This window comes from Bombus affinis, chromosome 2 (assembly GCF_024516045.1).
Source record: "Bombus affinis isolate iyBomAffi1 chromosome 2, iyBomAffi1.2, whole genome shotgun sequence".
Taxonomy (NCBI): domain Eukaryota; kingdom Metazoa; phylum Arthropoda; class Insecta; order Hymenoptera; family Apidae; genus Bombus; species Bombus affinis.
Genome location: NC_066345.1, coordinates 8,904,618 through 8,931,536, shown reverse-complemented (window position 1 = coordinate 8,931,536; position 26,919 = coordinate 8,904,618). Strand labels below are relative to the sequence as shown.

At 41.0% G+C, this 26,919-nt stretch overlaps 1 protein-coding gene across 2 annotated transcripts in view; it reads left to right on the top strand.

Moving 5' to 3' along the window:
* The window catches only part of LOC126913897 (beta-1-syntrophin), a 350,149-nt gene extending 328,968 nt beyond the window's left edge, over nt 1–21,181 (top strand). For both annotated transcript variants that reach the window (XM_050717170.1, XM_050717171.1), the window contains exons 6-8: nt 14,958–15,172; nt 15,929–16,146; nt 17,708–21,181. In XM_050717170.1, coding sequence (XP_050573127.1) covers nt 14,958–15,172; nt 15,929–16,146; nt 17,708–17,800 — 526 coding nt within the window. In that variant the 3' untranslated portion in view covers nt 17,801–21,181. The remainder of the gene's footprint in view (nt 1–14,957; nt 15,173–15,928; nt 16,147–17,707) is intronic.
* The last annotated feature ends 5,738 nt before the right edge of the window (nt 21,182–26,919 follow it).

Here is a 26,919-nt window from a genome sequence, read left to right as displayed (position 1 = left end):
GCATCCCTCTTTCTCTTTCATTTTATTCGCCTCGTCTTTTTCTTTTTTTTTTTCTTTTTCCATTCAATAAAAGAAAGTAACAGTCGAAGCGCGCCAAAAGAAAGACGAGAAGGAGGTTGCTCGTTCCATTTGTGGATTTCACATTCTACCCTTCCTTGAACCATGCTTTCACCCTTTTTGCGGGGCGCGCGTGTCCCTGGCTTTCCCTTTTTCCGGCTTCTTCTCCCAGTCCAGGAAGGAAACTGCGGCCTGACCTTTTTCACGGTGTCCGGAAGAAAAGTAGCCGGATGACCGTACCACCACAGCACAAGGGGCGAAAAGAAAAGAGAAAGAAACGTGTAGCCATCCTCTCGCTCTTCCTACGCTCGGCCCCGCAAGCGGTGAAATATTTCCACGAGTTCGTAATTTATAGAATCGCTGCTGAAACGGCAGATCCAACGCCGGTGGAACAGCTTAAAATCCGGTCGACGTAATTGGATGAAGCCTCGACGTAACCTTTCACGTGATTGTGAACGGTGAATCCTTGGTAATTCTTCCTACCGTTTTCTACCACCTTTTTGCTCGCTCCTTCTTTCTACCATTCGATTCTGAAAACCTTCTTTCATTCTTACGAAGCGACGAATCACTCGGTCGGATTGTATCCTCTGTAGGATCTCGCGAAGCCTCGTCGAGATTTACGCCCAAGTCACATGCCCTTTTTCCCGGGGTATTTGCTCGTAGTTCGCGAATAGTTCGCTTCACGCGTTTCTCAATGTTCTCGCGAGAAATCACTTGCGAGAAAGCGCTTTATCAATTAACAGGCTTTCGTCTGAAATTTTTAAATAACATTTTTAAATAATCTCCATATTGTTATAGATGAAACATGTCGACTGCGAGTGTTTATGCAAATTCATATTTTTACGGGGAAACTCAAGGAAATGATGAGACTTAAATTGAAACTTGGATCGCCTCCTATCTACTGTATTGAATATCTTGAAGTGAGTCTCACTTCAAGGAAAACTGTACATCTTTTCTAAAGTTTAGTTTTCTTAGCCCCCGAAGTCATTGAGTATTGTTTAGAACTAAATCAATTTGAAGGGTCTCTTAGCCGCATAGTTTTCTAGGAACATGCCTTGCACAGATGGTGCAACAGAGTACAGACAGGCCAGTTTTTCGTAATTGTATAAATACCCATAGATCCATGGCTTCGAAGCTCTTTCGTAAAGTAACGCTGTCAGCGTGCGGATCTGGACTAGCATACACATTATACTTATACTTAAAGTTGCTTAAATATATTTTTCTGTTAGGTTGTCCGAAAAGTGTCTTTCTTTTACAGACACGTTTTTTACAACGACGCATTTTCATATAAACATGAAAATAATCTATTGAACGTTCTGATCTTTATTTATTTTGATAGAACAAAATGGATATGTAATTCGATAAAATAATATAAAACGGAAAATATTGTGCATCCATTATTTCCTTATAAAACGAAAGAAACTTTTCGGACAACCTAATATTATACATTCATCCACGCATTTCTTTTCTCTCTCTTTATTAGAAGATAGAACCTTAACAAAGTAAAAGGAAATTTGCTTTGAATATTTCATATGTATATTAGATTTAAACAGTAGATTCAACTAGAATCAAATATACAATAGACACTTATTATTCAAGTTATAATACCACGCCAGAATAATTTACTTATAATTCTCAATGAGAATTGATTGTAAAATTCTTCCAAATAAAAAAAAAGAAATATGTATATCCTTGATCTTTAATTTCGTGTTTAAATTTCAATTTTCCATTAAGTTTCTGGAGGAAGATAAATAGAATAAACGATACTTCGTACGCTGGTTTGCAATTTTGTTTGGCTACTAAGCCGTGTAACCGCATCAATTAATTACTCAGGATCAGCTGTGATATCGTTGCCGTTAAAAGGAAACACGGAAAACTTTCGGGTATAGCCTACAAACAAATAAACTCAGCCGTAAAGCAAGTGAATAACGCGTATTATAGGATAGATTAAGGATATAAATTAACAAAATAATTATAAACAATTGGATACACCGTAAAAATACGTAATAAGTACGAGACAATGAACTTTGGTTTCGAGCAAACCATCTCAGATACAACTCGATCTCGTCAGATCTGTAGCTTGAATCCTCGACGCATTTGCTAATGGAATTTGTGAATTCCAAACGCGATATGGTTTAAACATACCACGCGATGGTGTTTCCGATTTATCTTAACTGCAAACAAAAGCAAAACTGGGACGTGACAAACAGGCGGATTAAAGTTTCTAAGTATTGTAAGCGTGTCAACGCGAAGATTTCATAAAGTAGAACGGAACGACAAAGGGCTTCGAGACGAGCGAGTTAACGTCGCTCGTTTAATTCAGCCACTTTTCCATTCTCCGCCTTCTTCTACATTTACCATCTCTTGTAGGCAGAGGACAGCCCGTTTATTTATCGCGGCAGGTTACCCGTGGCATAAACGCCGGATCAGTTTTACTCGGAAACTTGGCCGCATTCGAAGAGCCGCGTTCAAACGAAATTGGATTTTCATTGCAAACAGAGGGACTCCAGTTAATTCGCTCGTTTCTTTGTCTCCACTCTGCTACGGAAACGACATTATGAAAACGAGGTAAAGGGGGTGGTAATCTGAAATATCGCGAGGCAAGAGGAAGTGAAACACTTGTCGCTTCTGGCTTGTTAATCTTCGCTCGAACGAATGGCCGTAAGACGTTGCTATCTCGTGGCATATTATTCGCCATCGATCGTGCGTGCTTTCGTTAATAGCGTTTGTTGAGAATTTTGGATCTTAATAGCCGAAATAATAGTATAGAAACACTAAATTTACATTTAGAATTTATATTAGAATAATTATATATTTATTTGATAAACGATTTCAAAGATATTCATCGATACACACTTGCATGCGTCTCAGCACTTTCTTCCATACCCGACTGTTAACCGACTGAACAGTTTACATTCATTTGTTTTCGACACACACATACTTCCATACACTGATATTCACATACAAGTATCACTACTACGCATCTAACCTAGTCTAGCACATAAAATTATACATATCTCAATAGCGTTAATACGGTACACAGATGCTTGCCCGAGGATATACGCAAAGACTTAAAAACACCAACGGTCAAAGAAGAAATCGGTAGGTGCGCAGAAAAATATAATACAAAGAAAGAACGGCAACACATCGAAACCAGCTGGCTGCTGAAGCGAGCAAAACCCTCATAGAAAGAAAACTAGAAAGAAAACACCCCACTCACCTCACTAAAGAAATAAAATTCGAAGATGGTATCCCGCTGGGGGTAGCTATCCACATGTTATTTAACAATTAAGTTAGAAAAACTTACCAAATGTCCAGCTGGACAAATTGTAAAGTACAAATTAAATAATAAAAAGAGGGTGCTTGCTGATATTAATTCAATGTAGATACTAATTTGGCATTCCGTTTTCAATTTGGTTATTTTGGTTCAAGGCAATGCAATGATAGAAAGATTGACTCGTTCTACGTATTGACTGTAACGAGCGAGCTTCGACATAGGCAACCTTTTCATTTTAAAAATGGAATTTTCATCACCGGTGGCCATCTGCTTGAGAAAATTACGAAAAACTATTCTACGAGGTTCGAAAAAGTCATTAAGCGACTCACCGTTGCATGGTCCTTGGATTTGATTTTTTATGGCACAGTATTTTTTTTCTCTCTCTTTCTATTAACCCTTTCGCTTCGAGCGCCGCTTATAGGCGGCACCCGCGAGGTAACCTGTGGGTACAAGCGCCGCACAACCACGCGACGACTCCTGGGTCCGGCACCCCATATATCCGGCATTCAAATGATGCATATACAAGTGCTATCTGTAGTCAGTAATATATTTTTTTATTATCAGCAGAACATCTTCTGTTGATTTTATTGATATATTGGATTAATCACTTCTTAAATATACTCATTGTTGAAACAACATCAAAACGTTCCACGCGATATATTTCAAACATCCAAACGACCGTATACTGTTTCATGCTAAAAAATCTGTTAAATCCATTGACAGTGAAACGATATTTCATATACGGTTCTTACAAGAATTATTGTTATTTAAGACTTCGGAAAACGTATATACAACAACCACGCACGCGTTTTCGTTCAATGACAGTACTTCGGCGGACTGGACTGCCGAAGCGAAAGGGTTAAGGCAGCAAAAGCACGGAAAATGCATTGACCAAATCTGATAAATAACTACCGCTCACATCAAACGACGATTTCTTTGAAAGTGACGCAAACTACCTATTGCAGAATTAGATTCGCGGAAAAATTTGATTTCGACTCGTTCGAAAAAGGAAACTGCAAGAGAAACATTTGCCTCGTCGCGGCTGATTGACTTTCCGGATGAAAAGAACCGGATAAAAAGGTGGATGATAAACGGGAGAGGAAAGGGGTCGGTAAATAAGAGAACAATGAGGACCGGGAATCGAAAGGGACGGATTGAAAATGGAAAAAAGAAGGGACAGGATAAAGCGAAGGGAATACGGATCGGCAGAGAGTTACAGGTCAGACGCGAGAACCGTGCACACTGTGCCGTACCGCGCCGGTGTGAAAGATGGGGTTTCGATAATCGAACGGTGAACCGGATCAATTAAACCCCCTAGGGTGGGCATTAATTATCGAAGATGTCGTCGACAGTTTCCTATCGCACGTGCAATCCGTGAGCGCAATATTCGAGTTTCAGGATTTTCGTTTCTTCCTTTGCCTAACTTCCATTTCCTCCGTCTATTCTCGTGATATTCCATTTTTTTCATCGTTTTATCCTCCTCGTACGAGATCCTTTTGATCGATTTGTAGAGTTGAAACGGTGAACGATGTATATAAATGTCAGAATGCAAAAAGAAAGTATGCAGTAGAAAGTGGTTTCTGAAATTTTTGATATTTGTACCGACTTATCATTTGAACGGTATAAAGCATCAACGTTCGACACTTTTGCGGGTTCAGGAAGAGAATAAACGACAGGGGATGCGTGTTGTTAGTTATTTAAAAATTTATTTTCGTTTCTACTTTCGTCCTTTTATCTAGCCTGCGATGAGATTTACTCATTTACATTTACATTTCTTACTGAAAACAATCGTGATTATTATTTCATTAGCATTTGCATCGTTCTTAACGTTTCAGCTCCTCGTCTTTGTTATATCTCGCCAATGAGGAAACGCGATTTCGCGAAAATGATTTTAATCCGTCACGACGAATTCGAATAAATCGTAGCGAGAAAATGAAAATGTGTATTAGATTAATCATCGTGAAATTACTCAAGCTCGAACCTTATCTCTGCGCTTCGTTATCCCGTTGTTGCCGGCAATTTCATCAAGCCGTGAACGTAATTAAAAGGAAGGCACTTTTACCGTGGACAAACAGCGTCGATAACAGAGTTGTTATTAGCTTGTGAATTTTAAGCTTCGGCCAACAGACACGCTTTTATTTCCACGTGATAAAACTAAACAAGGGAATTACAGCGACAACTAAATTATACCATGGACTATAACGGGGCGGAAATTCGGAGAAATTCGTGTAAAAAGCGTAGCCGACTCGCCTAAAAATATTAATAACGCTTATTGCGTGTAATACAGCGAGGAAAGGCGTTGTCGGATGTGATTTACCGAGGGATTTTATCGCTAATAACGTAGCCTGATTAACTCGAGGGCGCATACGGTAACACAACACGGCTGCAACGGAATTATGAACACGTTCATCATCGTGTAGAATGTTCCGAATCGCTCTCCGGCTACAATCCCTTCGTTCTCTGTTCATTTCGAAGGGCAGTTACGCGTTTTATATCACGCGTGAAAAACTTTATTTCTCGCTTATCATCCGTTGAGCAACTTGTTACACGTGATGTCCAACGATGCACGGCCCCAACACAAATTACCACGTTAACGATGTTACACACGTGGTGTGTAACCGAATTTACCAAGCTCCATTTTTAACGCTAAAATTCTCCACAGAGGGGAATAGATCAAGCGTTGTATAGAACTAAATCCTTTGAAAAAACTGTGCTCGTGCGTATCCTGTTCCTTGGTATTGTTTCTTGCGAAAATATTTTCTTCGTTGAAAACACTACGTTGTTTTCGCGACGCCACTCTTTGTTTGTGCGAATGACAGTGTTCATATCGTTTTTACAAGTCTAAGTCGATCTTTTCTTATCTTTCGACCAAGACCAGAGATTAGATTTAACGTACAAACATTTACGTTTGTTGGAAACTGCATTTTTACCTTACTTTTCTCCTTTCATGCAGTGTTCATGCTTTTCATTATTTTGTTCTGCTTCCTGTCTTTCATTTTACAGTTTCTCGTTTTATATATCATGCGTTTTTAGAGATACACGTCTGTTCTTTGATCGTTGTTCTCCAATGAAATTCAACACATTTCACGTGTTTATCGTTGGATAAACTAGCAGGAAATTTTTCTTCAGAATGTTTTCTCGCAAAATCCTTTTCTGCTTAATTACACACCCCTTAACCGAGCTTTCATTTCTAAGAAAAATTCTCTCTCGTTATCCCACGAAACTCGTTTCAAAGTATTCTTTCTCTTTTTCTCCAACTTTTTTTAAACCGAGGGAAATTTTTAAAACGCTTGTTTCGCTCTTATCTGCCAGTAATTAACCAAATTGTTCGGGCAGCCTTTTAAAATCGATGGAAAAATCGAACGAACCTGCTAGGGTTCGAACCGTGATCACCTGGATGGAAAAGCAACCGTGATACTCGCTGCATTACAAAGCTTCCTGTCGTTGTACTTCATATTTTCTTATCTTCCTTTTACACTCGTTCTAGTTTACTATATTTTTCTACGATAAAATTTACAGTGCAACGTCAGCTCGATAATAAATCAAAGGTATGAATATGAGATATTTTGAATGTTTTCAAAAAGATGCTTTTCGACTGTCGAAAGAGTATTTTTTTTTATCAATTATTAATGATAAAAATACATTTTTTCTAATGTTTTCATAACGCACTGAAACGATTGAAAGAAAACAATGCTTCGTTATCGATGATGATCTTTCTCTACCGATACACAACTCAGTAAATTTCTCAGTGTGCACGTAGAAGAAGATTTGGAAAACGAAGAAATGAACACGAAGATTAATCAAAGGTCTATAGATTTATGGCAAACATATAAATATCCAGAGTATTTTCTATTGATTAGTTTCTAAATATAAAAAAGAAACAAAATCCTTTAGCAGCTATTATAATTGTCAACTCAAATGTTAATACATATTATAAAACTAGAATTTCAATAATTTCATTACAATTCATAATACATACATTCAATGTAGATTTCGTATGGGTTGAGTATATGCGCATTCGATGCTTTAGTTTGATAGGGAAACAGCCCCAAAAGGGTCTGGGTGTATGGCCCTTTGTTTTCGAGAAATTACATTCTTGGTGTAGAAATTTCTTACGTGTCAAATGTCATACGTAAAATTGTAAAAATATATGGAAACGCTATAATAAATAAAATGGTAATAAATAAAATAAAAAAATAATCAAATAAATCGAAATAAATTGAAAAAAATTAATCTTGAAAAAGTACAAAATATTCGAAGAATTTATAAAGCAAGATACAAACAGAGACTTATCATCTCTCCTTGTCAGCATTAGGACGATAATCATCATGATAATGATAATGAAACATAAAAGAGTATTATTGATATGAAATTCTATTTCATCGTTACTCTGTACTTTTTTCGTAAAAACAAATCTCGTGAAAAAGAACAGGATTCTGTCCGAGTCTCGGGTCATCTTGCGACATTCTTCTACATTTTAACATACAACTAAATAAACGAGACGGAAAAACAGGCAGATGATCACCGAAAGAAGCGCTGGAAGCAAAAACCGATGGAGTGCGGTCTGGTCCGTAAATTTTTCACGATCTGTCCATCGACCATCGGGAAACGCTGGTCTGTCCCTTATCAAAAATGCACTCCTGTTCCAGCGTTTTTTCATTTTTAATCAAGATCTGCTGGGCTGGGCCCATTGCCGCATCAAATTTTAATTCGGCTTAAACGCATCAACCAATCGGAGAATCCCAACGATAGCTGATCCTGCTTTCGGTTTGTCCGAATTTTCGCTGCAATATGATTTTCAAAAATTCGTATCCTTCTTTCATTTGAATCACACCGTATTACTTGTCTCTTGTCGAATTTCACGCTTGTATCTTCCATTGTAAAGCTTGTACGTATAAAGTATATCCTTCAAGATGTCAAAAGATACCGGCATACTCGTATATCTGTGTCACGAATAAACATTGCTCGGTGTACGTTCGACTTTTGAAAATTTTCGTCCGTTCAAGACTGTGCTATATACGTGATCATAGCATTAAATTTGTTTTAAGAGACGCCAATACGGTTCGAACAGTAAAATATAGTATTTCGTTTGACAAAGATAACTTGATCTCGAATGTCCCATGCATGCGTTCCATTTTTCTTAGACAATTAGAAAATGGTTACCTTTTTATGATCTCAACACACTCGTTTCTGATGACACAATAGGCTTAATCGTGTTCTTCAACTTCAAAAACCGTGAAACTTAACGTGGTATTATCCCCGGGCGGACCTAATCTCCGTAACCCGATCATCGATCCGTTTATTTCACCGCGAAGAAGGCGAGACCCGACTTTTCCGAAAGTTTCCCGGACGTTGAGCGGTGGTCGATGCTGTCTCGTGTCCACTTTCAACCGTCTTTGGCCAAAAAACGAAGAAAACCGGCGGAAGCGATAGGAGAAAGGGAGAAGAGAGGGTTGGCTGAGAAAGAGGTGAGAGAAAGGGGGTGGTCGGGGGTGGAAAGTGGAGCACCGAAAAGCTATTTCCGGTCGAGGAGGTCCGTATCGGGCCCACGGAGGTACGAAATGACCGACTTAAGGAAGTTTTACTGCGAGACAAACCGGAAGTGATTCGGCTACGACCGAAACACTTCTTCCTCCTCGTCTTCACAAGGGTAGAGAAGAAAGTTTACCCCTTCCAAGTTGCAAACGGCTTCTGCTTCGTCCCTTTTGGCCGGGATTACAGGCCTCGGACGAACATCCATTCTCGTTTAACGCCTTTATTTACCATCCGTTGCTTTTCCGTTTATCCCCGTCACCCCTCGCCACCCTATTTTCTTCTTTTCTTTTCCACCCACCCCCGCCGGTACCTGTTCTATATTTCTCCTTGGACTTCTTAGCTTTGCGTTACGCCCGGCTATTCCTCTGTCCTATTTCTGCTGCTTCTGTTTCTTCGTTGACACTCGATTATCGTAGCTGAAGAGCAATCGTTTGGTTCTTCTTCTTCGCGCTTTCCCCTCGTCTTCTTTTTATTCCAGTTTGCTTTCGTTTCGCTGTTTGTTCGACTGTCTGCTTAATTATTTCAATGACCACCTCGAAGCTCTCTACTGGAGTGCGCTCCGGCGGTATTCAGTCGATTTTTAGCTGTAATAATCGTCGACGAACGAGACTGCGAAGGTTGTTGTTTCATAAGTTAAGTCGGAATTAATTCATTTCCCCCATCTCTTCGACGTGATAATTCGTTTATTCCTGGATTCTTTGATATCTTTTAATACGTTCTTTTGCCTCCGTTGAAAACGAAAATTGTATGATATTTATATTTGGAGATATCGTGATCTCTGGCAGAATGAAGTGCAAAGCATACTTTACAGTCTTTGACGCGATTTAACAACAATATTTACGCGGTACTGCTTTCTTCCCACATCAACTTCGCTTTGATCATTGAACCGATCGATTAACTACTAGAATTACCGATAGTTAACACGAAGCTATTTCTACCAAAACCAGTCAAAATGACTGGTCTTTAAAAAATACGTAATAATAGAATATTTTTATACTTATTAATTTATTAATTTCTTATAGAAGGAATTCCATGTTACATTTTTGGTATTATTAATCCATCTGAGACCATCTCTAAACGAAACTTGACACATTTACAAAATTGTAGAACCAGTCATTTTGACTGCCGTGGTATCTCTAGTGTTGGCATTTAGCGATTTAGTGATCGATCCGGAATTTTCCTGATATCTGATATCATCATATCGAATGATACGCAGTAAAAATTTGAAAAACGTGTGGGAAGTTGTACAAAACGAAGAAATTGGTTAATTAGGGTTCGATAAACAAATTGCAGGACCCTTTTACACTTCGTACAAATACCAGTCATTTCGACTGGTGTTGATATAAATAGCTTTGATATAAAATTATTTTGAATTTAAATACATAGAAAACAAAATAAAATTCATTATATTATTCTTTTAGTTATCATTGCGAAAGTCATTACATCAGTATGGAAAGAAATATAACATGAAGTAGGAATTTTAAAATAAAATTGTAAAACCAGTCAATTTGACTGGTGTGGTAGTTCTAATGTTAATGTCAAACGTATTTCCGCTTATCGTACAAAGAACCCAATTATAAATGCGCGTGATAGCAACCAGCATATGGATCTCGCGATGTTCACTGTCACAGGAAGAATTATTCATTTATTGTAATTAATACCGGTTATTATGCATTCCTGAAAAATCAAGCGAACCGACAACTGAAATCACAGTTTCCATCCAGCCAAAAACCACCCTCTACCCTCCATTATCGCGCTGATCGTAGTTACCGGAGCCGGGAACGATCGATGTCGATTGAAACGCGAGATCACGAGCCGAATCGTCGTTTGTTATTCACGATTCGTCGCAGCCATCCGCGATGCACGCGACGCAGCGTAATGCGTTCTGCCGCGTCTCGCGTGATTCCGAATCTCGCGGAAACTTTCCCCTTTCAGAGGCATTGACTATCAGAAGTGGGAAACGTTTCCGGGGCCAGGGAAAACCCGACGAACGCGATCCGGGAGGAACGCCCGACCCGGGATTACACCCGGAGGAACTCATACGTTATTCGACGTGCGCACCGCTACTCTGTATAACGGGTGAACGCGAATAACCCATCCTTTCCGCACTGGTGAATTCAATAGCGTTACGTAACGAGTAGATCGTGAAGGTTTCGAGATCCAGTTTTAGTTCTGTAGATAAAAGAATTGGAAAGAAGTTGGATGTTCGTTGAAGAAGATTATCGGAAAGTATTTAGGAAAGTTATCGTGCTGGTTTTTTGGGGAATTAGAGATGTTTGAAGGTAAAGCGTAATTATTACACGATATTTTAAACAACAGAATTAACTGTTCTGGTCTAGCGACAGGCAAATTAACTTTAACCCTTTGCACTCCTATGTCGACTGTGCCTCGACATCAGTTTTTATCTCAGGATTTTCCTTTGTCGTGTCCCACTCGACATTCTTCCAGTCCCATTCTTTTTTTTTGTGATACGTGCGAAAGAAAACCAGGATTGCATCCTGGGAATTGTTTCAAGATACATCATACACTTAAAAATTACAAAATACAACTATAGTGTGGATAAAACTGGTATTTAAATGAATTTCTTTTTTTCTTTATTTATTTAAATTGTCTTATTTCTTGGTTAAAGTAAATTTCAAATAAAACACTTAAAAGCGTTGGAAACTGCTGCTAACGAAATTGAAATAAAATTCAGTATGCAAAGGGTTAATATTCCTTCTCAAGTCAAGACTCGGTAATAGTAACGTCATCGGTAGAATCTGTAACACTGCTAACAAATACACCGATTAATTTGCCTTCTTTCACGAAGTAGAAGTCAAAGTATAAGAAAATTATATTGATGAACTGATACAAAATTTTTCCGTCTTTGTGCGACACTGATATCGCATATTGTACATTAATTGTCATATTGTACTGTCGTTCAGGTAAAATTTTGCGAAAATTTACGCAGTATGTACAATGATCTGAATGTTTCTTTTACTGTGCCCCTATTATTTTATCATATTATTGTAAAAAAGCTGTCCACCCGTTAATGAATAATTAATTTATTATTATTCTTATTATCGAATCGTCGATTGTATCTTCATCGAGTCGTAAGTAAACACAGTTTTGAGGATCTATTTCTGTATACATACCGTATATGGTGTTGGTGAGATTAAAACGAAACTCGAATTACCGAAAGATGTAGTTTTTGGAAAATCAGAAATTTTTAAATATAGAGTGGAGTTGTTTAAATTGTGACTGTAATATAGTTGTGACGGCACCCGACCACGGAACTTTCCAACGACTTCGCGGCACAAAGCGCTATACCTTTAAAGCGTAAGGTCGACATGCCTAATGTACCATCGATACCCCACGGTTCTTTCGCCGAATATTCGGAAGAATGCATACGCGGCAACTGTCGCGGACATCTAATAAATGCGTGCGTAGTGAGGATATCGAGGGGCAACGAAGAAAAGAATCCGTTTGGTTTCAAACCAAAGATACTTTCTGCCCCGAGCTGCAAAGTGCGAAAGGTTAAGCGTCATAGCGAAGCAAACACAATTAGAGATACGAGATTATTGACTCTTGATACTTAATCGTTAATTGTTAATTGTTGATCGTGAGGTGGCATATGTGTCTGTAATGATTGTAGTTGCCGGCTGTAGATGTCGCTGCTGGGATACTGCTATTATTCTTCTATTTTTGATGCATGGAAGAAAAATAGGACTACCGGCGCCGGGAATCCAATCCGGGTCCCGAACGTTCGAAACCTAAGGCGCTAACAACTGCGCTACCGTGTCCGTTACTATTAGGTCATCCCATAAGTTCGTTCTGTTTTTCGAGCGTTTATATATGTTAAGATTGTTTACATACCTTTCAGTTTCATGAAAAAATGTAATCCCCCTCCCGCTGTACAACTTCTTCCCTTTTTTCAAGTGCACTGGTCCCTTATCGCCGTATGTTTATAAATCGACACATGAAATGTATACACAAAAGTCGGCACGAACTTATGGGATGACCTAATATTTAGTGTCGAGTGGCGGTATTTGTTGTCGAGTGCCGCCACAATCGTAAATTGTTGACTGCTGGTTATTAATAGCTTAATAAACTTTTTTGTTGAACATCAAGAGTATTTCTTATGGGCAACTACACCAACAACCACCTCATAGTTGACTATGATACTTGAAAATTCCTTGATTTTACGGAATAATTTCTCTATTTTATGAACATGATTGACATTATCCAATGAAATGTAGAATACCAAATGAGGTATTCCAAAATTCGCATTTAAAGTCGCATTCAAATTTTACAATAAAACGATCGTCCCTTGCGGTGTGAAATTTTCTACATCTCGACGACATCGATGACACGCAATTCTCCATGGTGTCCATTTCTCCAAAACTATCCCATTATGCGAATCGCCCTTTTTCCACCTCTTCTCGCCGCATACCCATTTTGGCCGGCATATTTTTTACCAACGTCCTCCCGAAAAATCTATAAATCTAACGAACGCGAGCTCCGCGTACGTCAGAACCATTCGTCAGCGGACAGATTGCAGAGCGTGGGGAGTTTGAAGAGAGCCTCTCCGGTGTCAGTCGGCTCCGTGCCACGCGCAATAAAGCCGCGAGCGATTTTTACGACGGAGGGTGGGTCGCACGAGGTAATTTACCCTGCAAGGTAGTTCACGCCGCACTGAATTCGCGTGTTCGTAAAAAAATTTCGCTTACGTTGAATTCAACCCTGTGCTGTTCGATCTCGACAACCGGGAGTGCTTCTAAATTCGCAACGATACCGATGAAATTTCCTCTTTATCCCCTTACCGGTGTTCTCGATTACCATCTGTTTCCCAAAATAAAGAACCTAATAATACAGTAATAAAAGAAAGAGAACGAGCGAAATGAAAAGAAGAAGGGTGTTTTTTCGACCAGATGCGGAGAGACGCGATCACGAGGAAGAGCGTCAACGGGAGTCGTAAATTCCCGTTACGACTAGACAATCGACGCTACGAACTGATCGACCCCCTATTTCGATTAGGATAATAGAGGTGGTTTAATTAGTATAACACTTGATTAACAGTTCAAAGATAGTATATGTAGTATCGTGGACAAAAGGCCTAAGAGATATTGGATAAACCATAAACAATGTCGCGAGAGCCGGAGCGCTGTTGGGCCCATCAATGTGTCGTCGGTCCTTCAATTGAATAGTTTCGTAGAAAAAGCCTATGTGACCTTGGCCACGAGCGATTGCGGAACATGTGCGTGGTGGGCCTACGAAAAAACAAAGGGATGCTAGAACAGTCAGTGTCAGTGGAGAAGCCAGAGGGTGTGAGTTGCGTTGTCGAGATAGTGTTGAGAGAGATATTGAGATGTTGAGAGAGATAGAGAGAGAGCGTTGGATTTGTGGTGACGAGAGTTGCAAATTAACTATTGAATTATCTAAATTATAGTACGTTATTGTGATTAGTTCATGTTAAACAACCATTGTTTTCTGTTTAATTAACATCTGTACAATCGATTCATTGTAAATAAATCATAATTATATTTACGATACTACATATATATTTCCAACAACTCTGTAGAAAAGATAGTTAGGCTAGTGCGAAAGGTATAAGTTAAGTAGGTGAATAATCGAAGGGTGAAAACCCGGTAAAGAGATGTTGACTGTTCTAAAGTCGATGAACCAGTGCAGATATGTTGACTGATTTGTAGTCGTAGATCCAGCGAAGTCCGGTGATGATGCTGTTACAAAGGAAAACTCTTGTTCGGTGGTGATCACCACTGGTCGCTTGCGGGTGGAATTCTGGGAAAGATGGAAAAACCCACGTTTCCCCAATTTTTATCTGATGGAGCAATAATCATAAGGAACCTCTTGACTCGAAGATGTTTTATGCCAATTGACGGACTTAACGGTAAATCAAAAAGCCTCGTTTTATGACAATTCCTTAGGATTATTGCTGCTCGCTTAATTCTATGTGCACAGCTGGTGACCGCCTCGAACGTAAAGAGTCACCGGACGTAACAAAGGGCGTATCTTATTCTGCGGAGAGAAGAAGCAAGAAGAAGAAATTTGAGATTTCATTTTCGAATTTCGAATTTTATGCTTGCAGATTGGTGTCGTCACCAGCGAGACAGAACGAGGCAGGAAGTAGCAGTAGCGGTGCGACGCAGCACGCGGCCACGTTCGCGGTGCGAGTGGGCACGATCGACGGCGTCGTGACGCATCATCTGCGAGCCGAGACACGAAGGGATTTAGCTGCCTGGGCCAGAGCGATCGTTCAGGGTTGCCACGCGGCCGCTCACTCGTTACGTGAATATACAGTTCGTAAGTAATCTTTCGTTCGTTACTCAAGTGAAATAAAAGTCACTGTCAGATACGTCTCTTTCATACATCGTGATTTACTGACGAAATTTGCAGACTAGAGAAGCGTTAAAAATATTGATTGTTTATCTTGTAATTGTAAATAACAAAATAATGTATATATTGTAATTTTTAAAACAACGAATTGAAATTGTTAGAAATCGCGTTTCCATCCTTTCGTTTCACGTTTCATTTTCATCGAGCAATTTTCTCTTTTTCTTTCTTTACGGTTTACGATTGGTTGATGTTGTTTGGTCTAGCTCGATTTCATCGGATTATTTTTTACTTTGCGATCGATTCGCTATTGTTTAATTTAGCTCGGTTTTATTAAAGCACTTCATTGTTTGCCATCGACGCGATTCAGATGACTTTCACTATAGTCGGTGACATGGTTTTATTGCAGGATTGTTCTCCCACAATCGCGACTGGTGCTATGTAATTTAGCTCGACTTTATCAAAGAATTCTTATTTCGCTCGCAATCCGCCCGACCACCGTGCTTTCGTATTCTCGTTTCATGCATCCACTATCCAGCAAAAATTTCGAAATTTGATGCCGTGGTGCACTACTAATCTCGTTATTAATTGGAAAAATTAATTACGCTAATATTTCTTCCTGTCAAATTCCGGGAAACGCCTTGCGATTCTACATTTTTCGTCTTTAACGTGCACTGGCGCTAGATAAAATTCTAATTATCAATCTCGCTTTTTGTTTGTTCAAAGGGTGCACGTGGCAAGGAAAGGCCTGTCAGCTGGTCGTGAACCACGAAGACGGTTTCGCGTTGTTCGCAGCTGGAACCAGAGGTGTAGGAGGTAACGGGGTGAGTCCAAATTCATCTCCGACTCCTCTCTGGAGAAGATCCTTTGATAAACTGAAGATGTCCGCGGACGACGGGGCGCGTCTACTGTGGCTCGACTTTGGCGGCGAGGATGGCGAGATTGTGAGTGACGTCCGACAGAAAATTTGCTTATTAATAGCCTTTATTAAGCGCTCTAAAATTTCTGCTCTATCAAGTTCCTTAAAAATCCGATATCACTCTGACATTCGCTTAAAAATAACATTCCATGTAAAAATCGTAGAGCGAAGTCCATTTCTGGAGACTTTATCGTTATCGAAGTTACTCGAGGAATAAAAGAAAGATTTTAATAGAATCTTGTCGGAAAGGGGAAGAATCTGTGAGGTTAAAAAATAGCCGATAAATCTTTGAAAGTCTGTAGAAATAATCTGGCATAGACGATCTTGTGGTAATTTTAACTTCTTCCGTTTTTCCACCGAGCGCCGCTTCGAACGAACTCGAGTAACAGCGCAGCACACGACGTTACAAGATGACGAAGTATTGAATTTTTGAATCGTCCCCATCTAAAAAGCTAAGAAACGTAACTTATCATATTTCTCCCTTGTACTCTTCCTGCAATCTCATTCTAAACGACTATTATTCGTGTTTTAATGTTACCACGATTTTTTTACGAGCTTCCACGAACAAAAGAGAATTAACGGGGAATATATCTAGCTGGAGCTGACGTGTTCGATAATAACGCGACGCGTTTCGTCTCGCGATCGGGAGGAAGAATTTCATTGTGCAACGAGAAAAAGAAGGCTTCCTTTCTGCCGTCGGCCATGGTATTGAGAATTTTAATTGACTCCACCTAGACTATCGAGATTATTATCTTGGACGAGAGGCGGAGATATCGTGAAAAAGAGGACTGTGCACCGAGTAATCCCATTGTGCTCGTCACTTTGAAAGAGCCCTTGATGCCGGAGCACGATACCGTAGAATACGTATTTTACATCTTTCCCAAACACCGTCGTCCGGTTCTCTCCCGCTGTTCAATGGCCATTCATAACGCTCCGGCCTTCTGGAAGCCAGGAGGATGGGTGTCACGGGGGTTGGGCGTGGGCCAGGGGGGTGGAGGGTGAGAAAAAGCATCGAGGTAGAATTTCCCGCGACAGACGTCACGATGGAAAAATTATTCCGCTCTCGAGCTGCCTCTGAAGCGAAACCGCAAATGGAGAATCCTCCGGATCGTTTCTCCTTGGAATTTTTTATTAAGCGACCGACCGGCCGCGATCTCCTCCCGCTCCCGGAAGAAACAATAACCCGTCGATTGGTTCTATTTTCAATTTGACGTGGAAGGTCGCGAGACTAAATAAACGTTTCATTGTCTATATCGATCGTGAAAAAGTAGATGATGTAATTTTTGTCGAATGGATCGAAAGAAACGAAAAGAACGTCGTTTTTTTTGGTGAAAAATCCTATTACAAATCCCTAGAATCAGGTTTTAACTGAGATATCAATTTATAAAATAAAAAGAAAACGATGAATTATTGGTTTAGTTGAACTAGATGCTCATCTAGGAGAGACAATTTAGAGCTGCTCTTACTTTTCATTCGTTTTGTTAATTCATACTGTACTTGATATTACTTGGTAAATGTGTAGTAATCATAATAAAACGTACAGTTATCGCAATTTATTTAAGGATGGTCGATTGCCAAAATTCCAGGAGCTGGACCTCGAGAGCTGTCCCAAGCCGATCGTGTTCGTCCTCCACAACTTTCTCTCGGCGAAGATCCACCGGCTTGGCCTGAGCGCATAGGGGTACGAGGGGGCCCCCACGGAGGCCCCCGACCTGCCACCCCACACCACCAGGTCCGTCACCAGCGTCTTCCTTCACTGAGCTCTTCGAATTGCCCAGAAACACAAGGAGGAAGAGAGAAAGAGGAGGAGAGAGGAAAAGAGGAGGGTGGCAGGCAGGATACGCAGGAACGACGAAGAAAAAATTATTCGACGGACCAGAGGAAGAGACACAACACATAGTTTCCATCCGGAAGTCGCGATATCCCTATTGTAGGACAACTACGCTCTTCCTTATTTCCATTGAAACGAAGACGATCGTACGACGGTGTACGAGCGAGCTGTGCAGACACTCTTCGTCGCGAAAGACAGAAAGAAAGTATAATATAAATCGGGTAACGACGATGGAGAGAAGAGTAGCGGGTTGATCGTTAACTCAAAGCCATCCAACGCGCGATTTTGCCGGAAAGTTATCCGAACACGCAACAAGTAGGTTAGAAGGAAGCGGAGGAAGGTCCGCTGCTGGGAGTCGTAACTAATCAACGCGCCTAAGTAACCGATTAAACCTATCTACCTAAACTAAAGAACAAAATGAAAAAAACCGCTATATAACGAACGAAAGAAAACGAGAGAAAGAGAAAAAGAGAGAGAGAGAGAGAGAGAATAAGAGAACGAGTGGGTGTATTTAAGAGAAGGTGAAAGAAGTCTCTGATCGAACGTTCGATTTCGGAGAAAGCTAATCAATTACTGTCCAACCGCCGCCCGTTCGCTCTACCACGGAGGATCGACTGACCCTGGGGCTTCGACCTCTCCTCCACGCCGCCGCGACAGACGAACAACTTCCTTCCTCCTGGGTATAAATAAAGAGGGAAGAAAATGGAAAAGACGGAGGAAGGTTTGGAAGAACCGACGACCAAGTAAAGTTGTCGTATCGTGGCTAAAAGTTTCGTAACGTCGAACGAAAGCGACTTTAAAGAGTTCGTGGACGTTGATCTCCGTCGGAGTACCGGCTGATGGCGAAACTTTCCGACGGCAGGCGTCTCCTTTTCATCCCGCTCTTCGATATTTATGTGGATTTCGTTACGCGAGAACAGGCGCGAGTTATTCGCCATCGACTGGTACTACTCGTGTTTTGGAGTTCCTTCGAAGAATTTATCGCCTATGAAAATTCGGCTACGCTCTGTTCGCGGTTGAAAAAAAATGGCATGTTTCCTGTATAGTGGAAAATTTTGTAAAGGCGGAGAGGCGAAACGCGGATCAACAGGGTCGATGGAGCAACGGACGCGCGTTAATAGTTGTTTTGTACGATTCGTATTCTTAACGCGAGTAAATGTAAGATGCCAAGAAACGTCGATGTGTGTACTGGTTAGCCGCGACTCCTGTCGATCTCGCCTAGTTCCTCGCGGAGATAACTGACGGATAAACGAAAGCCCTCGCTTCCATTCGTCGCTTCCATCTCACCTCTGTTTGCTTCGAATTATTTCGATCCTCTCTCTTCGTAAACTTAAGCCATCCTTCAGCTTGCAACATCGAAGTTTCCCATCAGAGAGGGAACTCTCGAACTGTAAATAAACCGTCGTGTAACTCATCTAATGCCCTAGTTTCAATATCCGTCGTACGATCCGCGGGTACCGCGGGAACCCAACAACAAACCCGTGACTTTGAACAACCAAACGTCTGAGAACAAAGGTTGAAGATCGTCCAGACAGGGGACGAATTGCCATCGAAAGACCGAGTTATCCCACGGGGTGGGCGTGAATCGACGGTGAAACGGCGGAGTTATTCGCATTACGAGTACTGCTGCGAATTATCGATGCCGAGAGAGATATGAGTGTTATCCGTGTAAGAGTCGAGCATTCCTTTTCATCCGTTCTATAGAGGAGAGATATACTCGGCGACGATTGTCGAGGAGAAAAGGTTGGTCGAAGGAGGCCGTGCGATAATAAGAATTTCGACGTTAAGTAGAACATATCAACGAAGCCACGTACCATTGATTGTGTCCGTTTCGTCGTATGCCATTGTCGTTCCTTTCGCGGTGAAACGAGTCAGAGCACATCTATTTAAAAGAGGAAGATTGGTTTCTTGTCGCTTGGCCATCTGTTCTCGCGTTTGTATATAGATACAGCGATCAGACGAAGAATCGTGACATCGACGATGGGCAGATAGCACAAAGTGTCCGCGTTCCTTCGATCTTATAAGAAGGTTGAAGGGTTGTTTAGCGTAATACGAAGCTCTCGTGAGTCGATTGTGTGTTGTAGATTTTTCGTGTGAATGATACGTACGGTCACGAAACGACGCGATTAACCTCGACATGATCGCTCGTGATCTAACGTGGATCGTTGGACCTGAGGTTCGGTGTTAAAGAGAAATCGCGACGATTTGTGAATACACGCGAATCCACGCTTATTGTCGATAATAGTCGCGAGGTGAAACGATCGTTCGCGGGCTTAATAAATACCGGCGCTTGTCAAAGTGGTTGGTCATGGACAGCATTTAACGCGTTAAAACGACCGGCAGGAACACGAGGATCCGACAGACTGACCCGGATCAACCGCATTACCCGTACGATCAACGATTCGACCCAATTTTTACCACAATTTCGTAGCAACTGTCGAAATTGGCTGGAACGCGACGAGGAACTCAATTTCACAAGCGTGTCATAGTGAATCACCAGGGGACGACAGTCGCCTATGACACATCGAGAAACGAAGATAAAGAGATCGCTGGTGGTTTCGTCGTGGGTCCGAGCGAAATTATAAATAAATCGAAATAAAGAACGAAGCTCAAGTTTGCCGCGTTTATCGCGGTTAAATGCGGAAATCGGCTTGAAACGCGATCCTGGTACTAGGATTCGTCTGTCAGATTTTGAGCGTAATGAGAAACGAGGCCGTCTCGTTGGTTCGAAACGGGCTACCTCCCCCCCGCGTGGAAATTAACGAAAGTAGAAAAACCTGTAAATGAGCGAACATGTCGGGCGAATTAATCGAACGATTTCGTCGACAGAGAGAATCCTGCGAAAGGAACGCGAGAACGTATTTACACATACACACACCGGCACGTATACACACACAAACAGAGAAACACGTACACCCGCCTAGGGAACGAGGTAAACGTCATTAAACGCGAGAAATAAGTTCGCAACATCGACGAGAATTAATTCAGTTTGAAAGGATTTGCGCGTAAACTGTGTATTTTTCTAATGATTTTTGGACGAAGCCAGTCGCTAGGCTCGTTCTTCGTTTTTTGATTGTCCTTCTTTTTCTTTTCTTCATCGCCCTCCCAAAACCATCGATAGGAGTGAAACGGGACACACGGTCCTCCTGCGTTTTCATTTCTCTCTAGGTTTAAGAGAACGTTAACGTGTATATCTATGAGTTACCAAATAAATGAGACGGTTAGAAAATTGGCGTTGTTAATCATTTTCTCCTAGATAGTTTCTTTCAAAAATACGATTTCAACAAAATTATAGGATCGAGCTTGAAGATTTGAGCTTTGGACAATGGCGTTCGAGGTAAGTTGACTACGTTGTCAATCGCAATAATCTGTCGTGCAGCTACAGTTTATCGTTTCCACTATTCGAAGAGATATAAACTACTACTTTAAAAAAAGAGAAGAATCTGCATGTTTAAGAATGTTCCATCTTACGAAACGGGTAACGAGAACAAAAACGTCGTAGTAGCATATTTGAAAAAGAAAATTGGCAAATATATTAGTAATAAGACTTGAGTCCTGATTTCAATATTATACACAGAAGAAACTTTTAAAAATTGCTAATTCTTCGATCCTTCGAACAGAGGGTTAGTACAAAGTATGCATAGCTTGAAAACGTTTCCTTTTCTACGATCCATCGAATATTCGCGATCGAAAGACGCACGGTCGACGACGAATTCGAAAGGAATCTCGGCCAGACGCGACAGCAAGGAGAAACTTTTAAGACTTTGTCATTTTTATCGGCGAACCCGATATCCGGAGTCGGTGATTGGCTCGCAAAACTTTTCTGATCTGTCTTCCGTCCGCCTGCAGCGGTTCCCTGTATACTTCCACCCTTGAATCACCCATTCTTACCCCAAGTACCTTATACGTAAATCACACGGACGCTTTGAGACACCCGTTATAACGTGAACTTTTGACTAACTTTATCTGGCAAGACAATGGCCGTACCTTTTTGGAATTCTGGCGTGAAATAATCTGATGGTAGAAAATTTCGACGACACATTGTTCATAATATATATTTTTAATATATAGACATACATAATAAAAAAAGAAAACAAGCTCGTTAAAGTGAGAATGAAAATGAACATTATTCCACGACAATTATTTTAATAATTAAACGCCATGGGGCTGTTAATGTTTGTCCGAGAAAATAGGGTAAATATCGGTATGTCTTATTTAAGAGAGAAATTATTTCATTAATTCTATTTAATGGAAGGAACGAGATCACGATTGTTTCATTGTTTCTCCAACAACTCCATTATCCATCATTAAAGCCGCTTGTTCCTCTGTTCGTTACTTCGTTACCGATGATACAAGCTGGCTGTTGGCCGGTCATTTTTAACGAGTCCGGCCGGGCTAGAGCTCGTAACGCACATTGAAATTTAAAATAAACCCGTGACTTCGTGATGAGTCAGTGATATCTAATTAACAAGGATCGAGGAAATTTAGAACTCCATGGAGGAGCGGATAGAACAGAGGCGTATTGAAATATCAAGGCAATTTTAAAGTTCCAAAAGATACGGAACCAAAGTGATTTAATTCATCTCGTTACTGCGTTATATCGATTGATTGTTATTTAAATACTAACCGTTGCAAATTAACAAGATCATGCACTCTTGCTGCTAGTTAACCGAGAGTGGCGCTTTGACTGGTAATCAGACAACTAGCAATCGAACGATGACACACAAATGATGCTTTTTGCGTGGCATAAAATCACGGAATATTATATTAATGTTCCATCAAACCAATCCGCTGCAACGAAGCAATTAACACTTTACCGACTGATAGCCAATCGTTTTTTTGTCACCGACGCTTACCGATCGACAGCCTATTAATCGGCTTTTTATCGCCAACCATTTTTCTCATTATTTGAGCAATGATTTGTTATTTAGTACTAAGGTACCTTTCTCGGTTGAACCAGTTGCGTTGCTTTGTAAGCTCCCACAGTTTTATATCAATTTTAAAAACTTACCGTTCGCGATGAACGAAAAGAATTGAAGAATTGGAGAGTCTAAACCGAAACAGAACCGGCGCCAGGGAGAATCTGCGCCTGAGCTGCCGGTCGGACGTGCGTATACTGTTGAACCGCCAGCGGTCGGTAAAGTGTTAATAAAGCACGTGCCGTTAATTTTATCTACCTGAAACTGATACCGGTTGTCTAATTCCATATGTTTTGCTAAAACGATTTCTAACGTGACAATAAAGGTAGAAAAATACTTTGGGCGCGTACAATTTAACTCACGTAATGCCGCGTATAAATGAAGAAGGAACGCGTCGAGTGAGAATTTTCAATTATTATTCGATTACGTAGACCCTCGGACGTACCTGGCTGATTAAAAATCGGGAAGACACGAATTCCTGCAACGGGTATCGAGAGTGACACGATAAGTCGTGGAAGTAGCCAGCATGGACTAGGATATTTACAACGTGCCGGGCCGCGATAACGTAACCCCTTCGTTTCATAGCGACTCGTTTCTATTCCACCGGCCAACCCTAATCCCAAGGCCACGCCTCGCGCGGCAGAACGTTCTAAAGATTATAAAAGCGGACTAACAGCCGCGTATAATTCACCTTTGTTATCCCGCATCATGGAAAGCCGTAATGATACGTTTATTCCATAGAATTTCACCTCTGTAGCCCAACGCCGTCGCGGTTCTCGCAATTATAGCGTATACGGCCCTTTGGCGAACATAAGAGCCATGAAAATAATAAATTGTTCCGTATACGTGAGAAAAAAAATCACGTTAGACGGAGAAAGAGAGAGAGGGAAGGAGAAGATATACAATTTTGGTTGGTGTAATTTAACGCTAGAATTCTAGTAATTAAAAATACGAGGTATGCTGTGTAATTTTATGATTCGATGTTATGGCGAGTCTCGTGTTTCTCAACTGGCTTATGCTCCTCGTCAATTTACCATCATATTCCTGAAATAACCTCTGACTAGGATAACGATAATGATATCGTTTTTCCGTGTATTTTCCGTGCATAGTGGCCATCAGATCGAAACTACGCGAAGATTTTAATTATTCTTCAGCTTTCTGGTGAAATTGAGCCGCACGAGCGAATGCTAATAAGTATCGAATAATCACCGGGCAGCGAACGTGTATGCATTTACGAAGATGTGCAGATGATCATATTTCAATGGTAAAAACGTGAAAATAGTGTGCGAGAGTGATACGTTCTGATGAGAACGATCGTGATCTCAGGTGTTCGAAGCAAAACGTGTTCCAGTATATGAATAATGAAAACGGTAATGGTTCGAACTAGGAGACTTCTAATTGAGGTAATAGATTTTCGATCAGGAGCGAGCGTGTAATTCTCCGATTCGCGTAAGTTTGGCGCGCGGAAAATATGCAAATCGAGATAAAACGGCGATCCTTCATTTTCCATTCGTATCGATTTATGCTTCTAATTTTGTGAATATTAATGAGTGATTGACAAGCGTACAACGAAGAACACGATAGAATCATATTTCTCTTGATTTTTCGGCTTTGAAGTTGCTTCTTAATAGAACGTAACACTTGTGAAACGCACAAAAATACTGCGTATTTAATCCGGAACCCAATAAAATCAGGTCGTAAAATATAGAACCGATTGACAGAGTATTAAACCGAATAAAATTACTTGCGCATAAGAAACAGAAACGATTCATGGCGTGGCTCTGTTCGATAATTAAATTATTGAAATAATTCGGATTCGTGCGGAAAGTCGATTCAACGTTTCACAGCGTGAAAGTAGAACAAAATCCCGTTGGTCCGAGCGGATTTTAATCCGATTCAAATAAAATATCCCGATTTCCAGCGATAATAATCCTGTCCCATGCTATCGTTGGATAGCACTTTTTCTGGGCGCAGATCTCGACGTGCCGAAAGGCTCGTCGGCTCCGATCAATTCTCAGCGACGTTCACCTGCATCCTATCAGAGAAAAACGCGCGCGAATCGTGCAGTTTTACGCGGCCAGCTTTTCCAGAAAAGGTGATCGACCGACGCCACGGTTCCAGGGCTTTACCTTGACTGGCGATGCTGGCTGCGCGATAATTCCACGCTTTTTGTCGGCTCGGTTGCACGGAAGCCCTGGCAAGAAACGTTCGATCGAAATGCAAATTTCGGCCCTGGCTATCTCGGATACCACCACCAAGCGTAATTTTGATTTCACGAAATTCCTCTTTATCGAGAACTGATCTATCGTTACGCCGCCTGAAAACGTCGCACCCGTGGATTCACGAGCAAACCGATACGGCAACTCGTTCCGCGTATGTAGACACAAAATCGTCGATGCCATGAATCAAGGAAAAGAAGAATGGCGTCCGTTGGATATCCAATTTTTTTCCACTTTCGTCAAAGATATCCGATTTCTAAAATGATAGTGTAAAGGGGATTCTCTGATTGAGTCGTTGGAAAATATGACTGGGAGAAAAATGACCAATATTGTTTCTAGAGTTATATAATCTTTATTATCTCGCTTTATATCGAATAAAATGTACATTTGGCTTTGTCGAGTTGATAGGGCGCGGAATAGAACAACAATTTTCGTGGGCGGTCCACTTTGGTTTTGCGAAAGTAGCCGCAGATCTCGTTACTTAATCATTAAAGATACGGCGATGGGGCATGCAATGTTTCATGCCCAAGCCCGATAAATTCTAAATCCCTTCTATATAAACCGCGAAAAGAAATTCTCGTTCGGTTCGTACAGAAGCTTCCAACACGATTTCCTCCTTATCAGACCCTTGAAACCTGAGAATCACCAATTACTAAAAAAAATACGATCTATAAACAAGCTTAAAATAAGGCACACGTGGCCACAGTGAGTTCAAAGATCAGATCAGATCAGGAAGTGGTGGAAACAAAGTTAATAATCGAAACGGTCTGTAGGAAGCTGATGGCGAATTTTTGTTTCGGTCAAAGAGGTAGAAATGATAGGGTGGCCGATTGAAATGCAAATCGAGACGTGGCCGAGGTTATTCGGTGTACACGCAGCCGTGTTATAACGCGGCAAATTTGATCGCTTCCTTCTCCCATGGGTTTCACGTGTCGCAAACAACTCGTTGCCGATCTATAGAGAGAAACAAAAAAATCTCACTGTCGAGCCGATTTTGTTCTCTTCCACTTTCCTATTAGAATACAGTGCGCCCCTAATTTAATTAGCTTGTATCGCTAGAACCGCAATTTCCCTGAACTCTTCCCCACGATTTTATAACTTAAGCCAACCTCTCTTTATATAACTACCCTCCATTGAAAATTAGGGACGACGATTGGAATCGTGAAAATTGAATTAGGGAGACGCGTAATAAGATCGGCTGTAGTAGTTTCGATTTACATAGATAGCTAAGCTGAGCGTAGGGGTTGGCCAGGCCAGGGGTTGGTTCCCGATGTTTCCAAGGGTATTTTCACGGCGAAACGTCTGCGTTCGAAGCTTCTACCAGTCTCTCGTGCATGGAATTTTAATACCTCGATGTTTGGAATTTTAATATTTCTTGGGTGCATGGTGCGGCCTGCACCACGGTAATTTCATGGAAATCGTGAGAGTTTTTCGGATTAATAATCGTCCTGTGTTCTTTGTGGGTATATTGTTTTGCAGTGGGTAACTATCGTTTTACGAGAAAGTCTAGTAATTGAGTTCCATCGGAAGATTTCGGGGTATTATCTCGAAAGGAACGGTCGGCTCTTTTAATTAAAAACTCCAATTGGTTAGCCTTATCTCGGTCTCTGAACGATTTTTAATTCGAACCGGAAACATAGTGGACATAATCGTGGAAACTGGCGATACCCGTTTTTCACAGATCCACCGAGATTTTCCTTATCGTGGCGCGACAGACCGCTTCCCTTGCGGAGGTGGAGCAGCCTCGAATACGTTCGCGGTTATCGACGATATCTCGCGGGAACGCACGAAAGAAGGAATTTCGACCTGGCGAAAATTTAATATTCGCG